At 36.7% G+C, this 13,036-nt stretch overlaps 1 protein-coding gene across 6 annotated transcripts in view; it reads left to right on the top strand.

Annotated features, from left to right (window-relative positions):
• Window positions 1-12,452, top strand: part of ACYP2 (acylphosphatase 2) — a 47,107-nt gene extending 34,655 nt beyond the window's left edge. For 4 of the 6 annotated variants that reach the window (XR_003924719.2, XR_003924718.2, XM_030023377.2 and 1 more), the window contains one exon: window positions 11,476-11,539. Coding sequence is in view for 2 of the 6 variants with exons in the window: in XM_030023375.2 (XP_029879235.1) it covers window positions 11,476-11,590 (115 nt within the window). In the remaining 4 variants the exon portion in view is untranslated. Of the gene's footprint in view, window positions 1-11,475 lie in introns of all 6 variants that reach the window. The other 2 variants (XM_030023375.2, XM_030023374.2) reach the window with 1 other exon arrangement.
• The last annotated feature ends 584 nt before the right edge of the window (window positions 12,453-13,036 follow it).

Here is a 13,036-nt window from a genome sequence, read left to right as displayed (position 1 = left end):
TTTTTGACAGCCCCTGAAGCTTGAGGGAAAGATGAAAAAATGGGAAGATTTATGAGTTTAGGAACATATTTATACTTTGCCAGTAATCCTCTTCTTACCAAGCATTTCACACAATTTCAAAACCCTTTGTATATTAAGAAATTACAACATATTACACTTACTCTGCTGTTATAATCTACCTTTGTGAGAGACAGTAGTTAGGTGGCATTGCGTGAGCAATGCTCTTGAAAATCTAATAGTTTATATGCTCAATTATATACATTAAAAATGCAGAGAGCTGATTTCACCTAACTCTTACTGCTTATTTTTGAAATGTCTTAGTGTTTCATTATTAAAGCATGCATTATTAGCTCATTGCCCATAGTCCTTCTGAAAATGTGTTTTTAAACAATTAAATGAAAACCAAACAAGTTTATTTGGACTAGAAAATATTGAAGAGAAACTCAGATTTAGCTAGGTGTTACCCATGTCAAAGGAATATGAAGTTATCCTAAAAAAGAGATAAATATATTTTCTAAAATGGAAATTCTTTGCAGTGGAGAATACTGCCCAGCTCACTGCACATTTAGAGAAGTGGGCCTGTTAACAAGTTGACCCAAAACACCTTTTTTCCAGACTTGCCTCCTGATGCACATTTCTGCTCTGGCAGCTTACATCACATGAAGCATAAGTGACAAAATAAAAATTTTCCATTGTGCAAGACAAGATGCTCATAAATAGTTAACAATGCCTCTTTGGAAGGAATACTTGAAAATAGTATGGGCCAATCATCTTCCAAAGATGGTTTCCTTGGTTTACGCCTTTTTCAGGTGTTTGTTTCTTGTAAGTAGTCGTAGATCTTTGTTTAATTTTCATAAAAACAGAGGTCAAGTTTCTCACTGTACTCACTAGAAGTGTTACTGTTGACTTCACTAGAAATAAGATGCTGTCTTCAGTAGAATTCTGCTTTTATTCTAGTTTTTGAAGTCTGAAGCTCTCAATAACAAAAAAATGTACTGCTAAAGGGCAGATTCTAATGAGTCAGCAGGAAGATGTCCAAAACTAATGGAAAGTTTAGGAGGAAAGATCAAGTCCATTATCCTCATAATAATAATTAAAAAAAAAAAAAAAAATCAGTAAATCTGCTGGTTTGCTTTCTCTAAGTGGTACCTTTAAGCAGGATGTACCATAGTTGACTAGAGAAGGTAATAGTTTAGGATTTCCAGTCTGGGCTTATTTTTGTAGGAAAAAGACAGAGTTTTTTCCAGAAAGAAATCTCTATTTCTTGATTCATTTTATCACTGCTGCAGATAAACAGGAAAAATTTTTTACAGAAATAGTCTGAAAATCAGGTTTAATAAAAATATGTACAGCACAGGAACCACTGAATAGCAAACAACATGTATCAGATCTTATTTCAATAAATATTAAAAGCCTTGTTTAAAAGAACAATTTTTTTATACAAAGAAGCATTGAACCAAAATACATGTTCATGCTCTGATAGCTTCCTTAAATAGCTTGGAGCTTTGATGTTAAGTGTGTTTATTTCTACTAAGTGAGTATATTCATGACAGCTTATACACCACAGAAATGGACTTTACCATAGTGTGCTTACAGCACTGTTGCAGCTCACATGAATTGGTCTTTTTCTTTTTTTCCTATCGAGCTTTTCGTGATATTAATAGAAAGTATAAATCCTAACAATTAGAGATGTTACAAAGCTGATTTGAATAATGTAGACATATAGGAAATCAAGTAGCCTATGGCAGAAAATTATTTTTGGTTCTCTTATTCAAGATCTCAGCTGGTATATCTAAGACACCTCCTATGGGAGTAGTTTGGGATCATGACTTGAAAGGCTGCTTTAGATGATATATTTAATACCCACCTACAAAGATGGCCTGTGGCATTTATGGACTTAAAACCAAAGTGCCCCCAAGTGAAATGATAAATTTATGGAACTTATAAAGCCAGTAGAGAAAAACAATCTTTATATTAGGTCTTTCAAGAATGGTATTTTTAATGTATATGAAGTCATAAGAAAAACATCATAAAGAAGTAATATGTTAAAGAATGAAAATAATTTTCTTACTTTAAATAAAATACAACTCTTTGGGATGTGGCAATATGGAAGACGTCACTTCCATAAAGTCTGCCTGCCCTTCCGTAAGGGACAGCATGCCAGAGGCTTGGCACATCTCACTTTTGTGCCTCTGCTGCCTTAGGCTGTTTGCTGTGTCTGGAGACTTGCCTCAAGGCAGATGAGACAGGCTAGACTTTGGGAAGTATATGACTGCTTTTAAATACAAGATCTGTTTCTGTTGTTTATGGAAACAATAAATATGTAACAACAAATCCTAGTTCTTGGTAACAAATCTAATCAATTGCAAAAGGGATTTTATTTCTGGGGAATATTGTATATACATCTTGTATACCATGGGTACAATGTTACCTTCCTTGTAAACATACTATGCTGGGTTCACCTCAAGCGTGTTCTGGTGTGCGGGAAACCATAAATAGCTCTTGTTGAATAAAGAATGTAATAGTTGTAACGTATCCTTATGTTAATCTTTTGCTTCCTCCTTATTGTAGCGATATTTATAATGTAAAAAAAAAAAAAATACGGCATTATGACAGTAAGTCTTGACAAAGTCCAAATTTTCTCATTGTGTAAAATTTAAGTAGACTATTAGCTAGTATAATCTACTTAGTGTTTTTCTGAACAGTTGTGCTCTCTAGCATAACATTATTAAAACATTTTCCTGATCTTTTAATTAATATACTAAAATGTCTACTATTTCATATCACAGTTGCTTTAAAAAAACCTCCTTGAGATTGCAGGTTAAAAAGATGGGTGTAGCTGCTTCCTTTGAAAGTGTGCAATTTAAATTACCATATTAAATCATGTAGTGTAAAGTCAGTTGAAAAAATGGAGCTCCACTAGCTGAATGCTTAATAAGAAAATTTAAAAACACTTTTGCAAGCTATAGATAAAAATAAAATTCTCTGTTGTTGCATATTTTTCTGTCAACAGCATCTACTTCTATAGAGGCTAGACACCATATGTGTTGCTGTTATCCTTTCTTTAAAGGTAATTTTTAAGTCCCAACATATATTAATCAGTTGGCCTAAGAGTAAGAAGAAAATGTATGTGAAATGCCAACATATCGAAGTAAGTATTTCAGCTTTAAATTGTTTTGGCTGAGATTTTTGTGATAATCTGAGGAGTGGGTTTTGTTTTCACTGTAAAAATGGGCAGGCAGATATTCTGTGCATACGAAAGCAATTCTACATGCACTTCAGCATGAGGAACAGCTGGATGACTAACTACCTAATCCGTGCTCACATGTGGATGCTTATATAAGGTACTTTGATAGAAACAAGTCACTCATGCACGTTTTGAAGTGAGCCAACCTGCAGTATTCAAACAATGGTATTCTAGGGAAAGGTAAATTCATGTACAGTCACTGCAATGCTGGAAATATTCAATATTCTCACTCAGACTTGCACAGTGCTCTATAACATAATGCTTTAAAAATGGTGATGCTTCCCTTTTAAGATCTCTAGTTTTTTAAAATTGGAAAGGGCCAGTTTGCAACTTCTCAGTGAGTCTTCCTGGTTTTCAGTCTTTTAGGTATCCCAAGTACTTGCAAAGTAAGGGAGACTTTTGAGGAAAATAGTAAGAATCCCAGTGATGCTTGAAGGAATTCACTGTGTTTTGGTGTGGCATTGTTTTTAGTTATTGCATAATAAATTAATCTGTATTTTTTTGTGTAAATCTGTCTTCTGAGAATCACATAGAGGATACAGGAAGCATGGTAGTTATGGCGATTGGTCCTCATATGGTTTTATGTCTTTCTCCCTTGCTGAACCTCATTACCAGAGAACAGAAAAGTGTTGTCTTTCAAATTCTTGATTGCATTTGTCATCTGCAGTTTTCTATCTTATTTGAATGCTTTCTTGGACTGTGGATGCATGGTGGTTTGATATGAATTCTCCAACTGGATGGCTGTAACTGGGGTCCCTTTACTGTAGTGGCTGTTTTACCAGGCTCTATAATGAAATGGATTTTAAGTAAAACTGAATTGGCCAAAGTGTCATGATTCATTATGGTCTTCCAATAGGGTTGCTTTGAAATAGCCAAGGTAAGGGTTTAATTAATATTCTTAGGTACAAAATTGATGGTCAGAGGCAATAGTACTTTTCTCTTTGTTCAACTTTAATACAGCCATTTGTTTTAAATATAGTTTATGTGGGTGATGGGTGCTAACCAGTTTCTAAGTGTTAGAACTAGCTTTTCTTTTCCAGAAGCCTGAGTTGTTACACTAACAGCAACAGTTCCTCCTCATCTAAGCTTCCTGTTTCCTTAGATTTAATAGATGTGGAATGAGAAATAACTTTCAATTGCATTCTGTGCAGTGGAGTAGGGTTAGCCAAAATTCCTAGTCTGCCTTGTGAGCCAAATCGTACCCTGTAGAGGCAGATGTATTACAAGGAAAAAATACAATAGGCCTTTTTGCTGCTTGTGGCTCTCTGGTATGTTTATTGCTTTGGGAAGATAGGACACAAGCTTAATAGGAAATTCTCTTTTGCCTTGTACTTTCTGTAGGTCAGTGTGGACATAAAAGCTGTTTTGAGTTACTGAAATGGCTGAATTTGGTTTTACTTTTCATTTTCTTCTTTACTCTTCATTGTTGGAACAAATTTCTGCAACATTGCTTAGTTTTTTCTGATAAGATCTATGAAAGAAGCCAAATGTGACTTGCCTAACATGGTTTAAAGAGACATATTCTGATAACTTTTTAATAAAAATACACTTCTTATGATCCCATGTTTAAGTAAATTATTAAATTCTACTTGAAGTTGACCAAAATTAATAGGAAAATGCAGAACAGATCTTTTCATTGTATACAAGAACAAAACAACTTCATACTTGGTTTCATTCATTCTGGGATAATTCCTCCTCTTTAAATTAAGATGTGAAGGCATTTAACATAGATCAGATATGAATAACAAAGTAAATTTGAGGTACTTAGAGTCAAATTCTGTGCTAATGCAAACTACTAATGATCATTTTTACATTAAAAAATCTTGCTGATAACATACACAATGTGATGAAGATTAACATACAAGTAATTTTTCTCAGGTTTATAAATAGAAATGTGACACCAAAATATGTATTTGAAGCTTATTCCATCTTGTCACACAATACCTTTAATATATCAGATTCTGCTAATGTGCCCTTGCTGTTGATGTTACTTTCAAATAGTACCTCAAAGAAAAGCTCATCATGTATTCTCTAGAGAAACGCTGGCCTTGAGTGCAGCAGGGTTTGACAGAAAAGGAAGAAATATAAACAAATTAACAACATTTGTCTGACAGCTGTGTTTAAAAATACAAAGCCAAACACTAGTTTTGATTAAATATCTTTCTTCCTTTCTAAAACAGTTACAGAACTTCTGCTAAATATCCAACAGGCCAAGAAATTCCTGTTGTCATAGTGCCCTGAGCAGCTAGTTAACAGGCAGTAGCAGTGGTGCAGTCCTCCCTGCACCTCCAGGCTCCAGCTCTATTCTGGGGCACCGTGCCTACACCTGAGCAGGTTGCTTCATTTCTAGCCCACCCACATGTTGGCCTGTATCCTTAGACTATTGGTGGCTTTCTCTTTTTTTTTTTTTTGTTTTAATCCTCTGAAGTAGCCTGTCACTTGGCTTTGATTCGGTGGACTGTGGTGGGGTCATCCTAATAAATGTGCTAAAATTCCCCTCCCTTGCACTTTGCCTTGTTTTCCCTCTACTGCTTGCCTCCTTCCTTTTGCAGGTATGTATATGCAAACGGCATGGACATGCAATTAAGTGCAGACGTTTGATCCTGACCTAGTGTGGACTGCTGCCAGCAGTGATTTTGGTGGTATATCAAGCAGCAGGCACAACAGTCTAAAAATCACCCTTTGCCGGGGGCGATTGCAGCAGTTTCCATGGCAGCTTGGAGGTCCCTTGAGCAGAGCTCTCTACAGGCAGCAGCTTTTTGGGTCAGGTGGCTTCAGGTTTTTACTCCAAGCTACAGACTAGTTTTGAGAGCTAAAAAATTACAAGGAAGAGAGGATGAAGGCCAGTAGGAGCAAGTTGACTATACACATTGCTTGAGTCCTCTTGACCTTATCCTGCACGAAAATATTAGTAATTCTTCCCAGGATTCTCCCCAGGATCCCTCATGTATTTTCTTCAGAACCTGTTTTCTCCACCTTACTAAGGCATTGATTGCTTTTGCTAAAGTTAAAATGCTAAATATGTTTTTTTCAGGCCACACTATGATTCAAATCATGTCAAACAAAACTGTTTTCAAACACTTTTGTTACTAAGTTTTTTATCCTTCCTGCTAGTTTTTTCACAACATGGAACCTTATATATTTTGTTTCCAGATTCCTATTTTACTATTAGGCTTCTGCAGCAGGAGCAGAGCTGTAGGGACAACGGAATGGCTCTACAGTAAGCTGAGAGATGTTTTTACTATATAGGCTACTAGACGCTTTACCTAGATGTGAATTTCAGGTTTATAAAAACAAAGGTTTTAGGTAAAATATTGCTAGCCCTTATGATTCTAGAGAAAAGCTTGAAAACCATGGCTAAAGTTCTTCCCAAAAGCTCAGAAGCCAGACACCAATGAAAAAGAATTCCACATTTCTTCTGCAAACATTTAAATATCAGGATTTATGAAAACTTGACAGTATTGTTTCAGAATACAACAACATTTTGGAGGTATTTTATAAATATTTGCAATCCTAGTCTATATGCTGTCACAGATGTAAATACAATCTTCAAAAAACAACATACTCTTCAGTATTTTATCTTAAACAAAGGGAAATAAAGTGTAAATAAGCCAGTGCCTTTATTTTCTCTCCCTCTAAATAAAAGTACACATTTCTTTTGTTCCACTGTAAGTGACACTGTGGTTAAGGTGAGGAGAAACAAACACGTTCCTGAACTGTGCCTAGCTCACCAAGTATTAATGCTGTAGGTAATTTTCAGGTCCATTTCTAGCACTATAAACTGTAAATTGCTCCAATCTCAGGATAAAATATTTCGGCTTTTTGTATACAGTAAATGAACTATTGCAGAAGCATCCCATGTGTATCAATGATTCAATACAGAGTCTAGCACAGGAAAAATGCATTGTTTGTTTATATGCTTGTTTGGCATGCCTGCTGTGTAAAGGTGCGGAAAGGCCTGTTTCTTCCTGTATCAAAGTTACTTTTTCCTTATCAAAGTACAAAGATATTTCAGTCAGAGAATAGTGCCAACCGAGCCATTTATTTTAGAGAAATCTGTTTTATAACATAGGCTTCAGTTTAAAAAAAAGGAGAGGTTATTCGGGGAAATCAAAGTTACTGTTCTGCCTGTAGTATTCAAAGTGTGGTGCTTTTTAGGGCTGTGCTAGTGTTATCTTGTATTACAGAGGAGGCAAGGCTCCTTAAATAACATTTCCAGAGAACTCTTCAGATTTGACCTGGTCAGGTTTCATTCCGATTAGTTAGCAGGTAGGCATGTGTGCCTCATTTTGCAAGACAGATGCCTGCTTGAAATACTGTACACAGCCAGGCAATTTCTGTGAGGATCTAAATCGGGATGGTGCAAACCCAGCTCTTTAGATGTTGTTTTCCAATAATACGTTGAGCAGAAAGAGCCCAGTTGCCTAGGTAACAAGCCAGAGTCACTGAGCAAGGTTCATTTTAGTTAATGAAATGATAAAAGGAAAAGAATGATGGATCCAGTTGTTCTAAACTCCTACGAGTAAGCCACCATGAATATGGGGATAGAGAAAGTGTGTGTTTAAGCTCAGCCAGGAAGCTGTTTCAGGCAGGCTGTCCTAACTGGGCCGAGGAACTAAAACCCAGAACGGTGAGAAAATCAGTGTGCTCTGAGTGGCTTTGCTAACAGTGCCTGGAGTGTCAAATGTGCTTGGGAATGCTGTTTCGGTTTGTTTTGGGGTATTTTTGTGAGCAGCCCTGCCCAGATGTGGCAGTTGGGGTGGATGGGGCCTGGTTGTGGGGGACATCTGGGGGGTGAGGGGTGGTTACTGGCTGTGAGGCTGTGGAGAAGCTTCCAGAAGGAGGTGGGCAGCGCACACCAGCAACAGCCAATTGTCAGGTGCCGCCTGTCTGAATGAACCAATCAGCTGGGTGTTCTTAGCCCTGTGGCAGAGGGCGGGAGGAGGGTGCTAGGAGAGCTGCACACCCTGAGGAGAGACCCTAGGGCGCTGGCCTGCCTGGGTTCTCCCCTGGACAGGGAGGTTGTATAACTTGTAAATCTGTGATTAAAGTGTGTCTGAGTCTATCTAGTCCCCACACTGCCAGTTTGGTTTTGAACAGTGCGATTGGAGCATGGCCAAGAGTGGTTGCATGGCCATGCAGTACTTGAGAAATAAAACATGGTAGGAAATGCCTGTTTGGAGATTAGCTCTTGTTCCAAACTCATTGAAGCAGTGTAGCTTTAGAAATACATCCTTTAAAATTGAAGAGTAAGCTATATACTGTCCTGTCACAGACTAAAGGAATGTCCTTGTTTGATTCAGACATACCCCATATGACAAGCGAAGGTGGAGGCTTTCTCACTTCTGAAGAGAAATGGGTAGCAGCAGTGAATTTTAAAATGGATGCTATAAATGGCAAGCTAAAACTCCAAGTGCTAGTAATTGCAGCTAATCTCTTGCACACATTGGGTGATCTGAAATTCATGGCATGTGAAAGAAAGTTAAGAAGGCTGAGTGAAGCAAGAGGAGGATACAGAACCTTTTCTATACTACCCTTACCAAAGATATTAGAGATGACATTTTCTGCTCTGTAGATAAATGAGGAAACAGCTATAACTGTCTACTGCTTTTAGCAAATACTGATTTCCTCCTTTCTTAGCTTGCAAAAAACATGCTGCTTCATAGTGTTCAGTGAATGGTTTGTCACTTGAGCAAAGTGAGGGAAGATCAATGAAGTCCTCTTGCAAAGTATTAGCATCTTAGTGAAGAACTGAGCCCCTGTAGTCATGTAAATCACAGGTAGGTAGGGAGCAGTTCTGTAACACTTCCTTCCCTACCTCCTGCATTAAATAAGGAGTAAAATGCATGCATCCTATAAAGAGTTTCCATGGAGCTGGATTGTTTAATTGGATTTTCAGAATTTGTGCTTTATCCTTATTCATGTGAGTATACGGAGCTGACAACAAATAAAGTTTGCTCTGTGCAAAGTTTGCAGAGTTACTTTCTTCATGCAGTGGAACTTGGGAATTGGAAGCAGCCATGGATGAATTTTGGTCTTATGTACAGTTGTGAAGGCTGGGCAAGGAATATATGTCTCTTGGTTTTGTCTAGGACAAGCTCACCTTTAAAATGAGAAGAAACAAAGTCTGTTCACTTGTGGATATCACATTAGTCTTCTAAAAATAATTCAGATTTGTTTTAAGTAATTCAGTATTTCAAATACATGTTCTTTTTTCTCACTTAACTACTTTTCTGCTAAATAAACAAGGGGCTTTTCAGATTTTTCATAATATGGAGCAAAATGGACTGGTCTATTACTAGGCTGCTTTCCTTCTGTTGAAATATGTGGTCTGCCTTTAGGGTTCCAGTGCAGAGTGGAAAGTTGGGTTCTTCTGTTTCACTCATGTACTCCTATTCCTGTGTTATACTCCTTACTGGAAAGGCTTCATCTCCTAAAACAGGCGAGAAGGGAGGTTGTTTACAACCTGAAGCAAAGAACAAGAGGTGTGAAGATGTGTAAACATCTGACAAATATTTATTATTTTAATTGCTGTATACTAAATTAAGGCTTGTCACACTTTGAACATGAGATACCCACACCTGGTTTGTGTTTGCTAGGCAGTCTTTCCATACAGAGCCTCTGTTTTAGCAATCAAATAGGAAGGGGCTCACATAGCTCTTTTGGCACTGCAAGTCTATAATCCACCAAGCATATTCCTAGGGTTATATTTCAAAATACATGAGTACTAGGACATACCTGCTTTCTTAAAAAAGTATTAAGGATATATACTTCTTCATAATCAAGAGACTGTGCGTGGAGTTTCAAGACCAAGGTTAGTTGCATAGGTCCTGAATACAGGTTTGGAACTGTCCGTGCTAGTGATGAGACCAATCTTACGAAGGACTAGCACAGTTTGGAGAAAATTACTTGTCTCTGATAACCAGCTAAGACAGTTGAGATGTTTTGCAGTGGTACATTGTGTCAGAAATTGGCTTAAAAAAAACCCCCACAACAACAAAAAACCCCCAACCAACCAAAAAAACCCTCTTGCCACATAGGGTCTCTAACAAGATACATTTCTGTATCTCAGGTGTGTTTTATTTACTGGCTTACGACAAGCAATCTCTAGGCACAATTTTCATTATAAAGTCATCAAAATTAAGTCTCACTGCAAGAACATTGCATTTTACAATGCTCAGTGTGATTTTTTTTCAATGGATTAATTAACATAGCTGTTAAGACATAACTTTTATGGTCTTCAAATTGAAATTTAAATGAATAATGATATATTTTTTAATACTAATCACAGTTAGGTATCTATACCAGTTTATGCATCATTAGAATTATAAAAAGTAGTTGTGTGGAAATATTTCTCCTTAAATATGGTACACTAAAATACTTTCTCTTTCCTAGTTCTGAGACTTTAGTACAACAGAAGATACTGATTAAGTATTTTTTGTAAATAAATCTCTCTGGAAGCAGTGTCGTCTGCTGCACTTCAAGTGTTTGTGCACCTCCTTTTATCATACAATAGTTTGTCACTACTGTGAATTCACAAATTACTGCAGGATACAAATATAGTGGGTGTGTGTGTAGGAGCAGCCATTGCGCTGTCAGCTTCCAGCCTTGATTACCTTATGGTAATCTGTGTTCAGTACTATTTTCTAGTGTGCTGTGGAAGAAGGCAAGCACCAGCATAATTAAAGATTGGATTGTAATGCAAATACCTGCAAAATCACCACATAAGAATGAAGAATGCCTGCATAAAATTCACTATTATTATAATGTAGTATTGCTTTGTGACATCATTTTGATTTTTTTTGTTTGCTTTATGTCTTTTTGCTGGTTTTGAACTTTCTCATTTTTGTTTCAGTTTCCATTTCTTTTAGTTGTCAGGAAAGGGTAAACTGGCTATTAGAATTCTTTCTTCATCATATTTTTCAATTAGAAGGGTTTTTAGGTCCTTGCTAAAAGTATAGACGTGAATCTGTAAAGCTAATACATATCTATTTTAATGCTATTAATAAGCACTTAAAAAGGATTATTGAAGTAAATCTGCTTTAGCCTTTAGTCATATGTGTTTTTATGTAATATTCTGTAATAGCTTCTTGACATATTGATACAACTTAAATAGTTTTTTTTCTTTTAAATGAGAAAAGGAGAGAAAACAGAGAAGAACTAAACATATTCTTTATATGCTAACCTTCTTACTTTTTTATATGCTAACCTTCTCACTTTTCTTGCAGGAAATCCTGGCTGAGTAAAGTTGGAAGCCCAAGTTCTCGCATAGATCGAACAAATTTTTCCAATGAAAAGGAGATTTCCAAGCTTGACTTCTCAGGATTTAGCACTAGATACTAATAGAAGAAAACATCACTAAGCACAAAACCATGACGTTTCTGCTGCATGATATTTTTTGTGCCTCCATAAAATGTTACAAGAGTATTTGGATGCTTTCTGTACTAGAGATAAATATAAATGGTCCCTGTTCACATGAAGTAAGAATTCTTAGTTGCTGTATTAGACATTTTACACCATGACTGTCAATATCTAATATCTAAAATGCCAATATCTAATTTATTGCATCTTGAAAGCTGGATAAATGGTTAAAAAGTGTCAGTGATCATTTGTGCACAATGAGACTTGTTATATATAACCATATGGCACGTAATCTTTACACTGTGATTCATGTTTTAGATGCAAAATAATTAATGTATGTTCTACTGTTCATAACCTCACCAAAAATACTTAACTATAGAGCTGGAACACTAAGAGTTCTATTGTAACAGCTCTGTATTATAGATCATGTTATTTGTGATAATTAGTTAAGATATAGTGGTACTTTAAAATAAATGTATGTTGCCTCAAACTAAGATTATCTAACCAGCTCTGGTTTAAAATTCTCTGTAATTATGCAGATAAGTCTTGGAACAAGATGATGAAATGTGTGGCCTCTCATCCCTTTTTCCTTGTCTACCTACAGCTTACATCCATACTGACTATAAAGGATGTTTTGATCTTTTTGCTTTTTTGATGTTCTTACTAAAGGAAAATAACTGAAATCTTCAATTTATCGATGTGTATTTGCTCCTTAGTTAACAATGTATGTTGGAACCTGATTCAACATGATGCATCCACACACATCATATCAAGTACGTGAAAGGTCCTGAGAAACTTGAGTTATGTGCTTGCAATAAATACTGGATAAGTCTACAGTATTGGATCTAATTCTCATGTGTAGTGCTTTTTTCACAGGCACCAAGGAGTCTATCAGGGCTGGAGCAGACCTATATCCTCACTTCTCAAGGACTTCTGTGTCAGGATTAGTACATACTGGAAGACTTTGGTTAGATCTCTCATATATCCAAGCAGGCAGCTGCATGATCTGGCAGTATTCTCAGTTAATCAAGATTGGTGTGATCGTGCTATGCTGGAGGCTCAGGCTGTAAGTCCCTGTGAGAAGTGTGTAGTACATAAAAGTGCAGTAATACTGCAGTAACGTGGTCATGCGGCCTCAGCTTGGCTCCGAGCATGGGCAGAGCCTCCTGTTGTCTGCCTGAGGTCTATCTAAGATGCCCTTCATGAGGATACTTAAGCTGGTATTTCCACTGCCTGGTCTGTATCTCTTCTAAGGGTAGGTAGTGTCAATTTAGGCTAATCATCAAATTTGCGTGGTTTTTTTTTTTTTTTTTATTTCAGGAGAGGACATTTCATAACTTAAGCATTGTGCTTTTTCATCTGTGCAGAGCAAGGTGTGCATAGGAAGGTATTTCTACTGACTACTAGATTTATTTTCACTGGGCCTTT

This window comes from Aquila chrysaetos, chromosome 8 (assembly GCF_900496995.4).
Source record: "Aquila chrysaetos chrysaetos chromosome 8, bAquChr1.4, whole genome shotgun sequence".
Taxonomy (NCBI): Eukaryota; Metazoa; Chordata; class Aves; order Accipitriformes; family Accipitridae; genus Aquila; species Aquila chrysaetos.
This window is presented reverse-complemented; position numbering and strand designations above follow the sequence as displayed.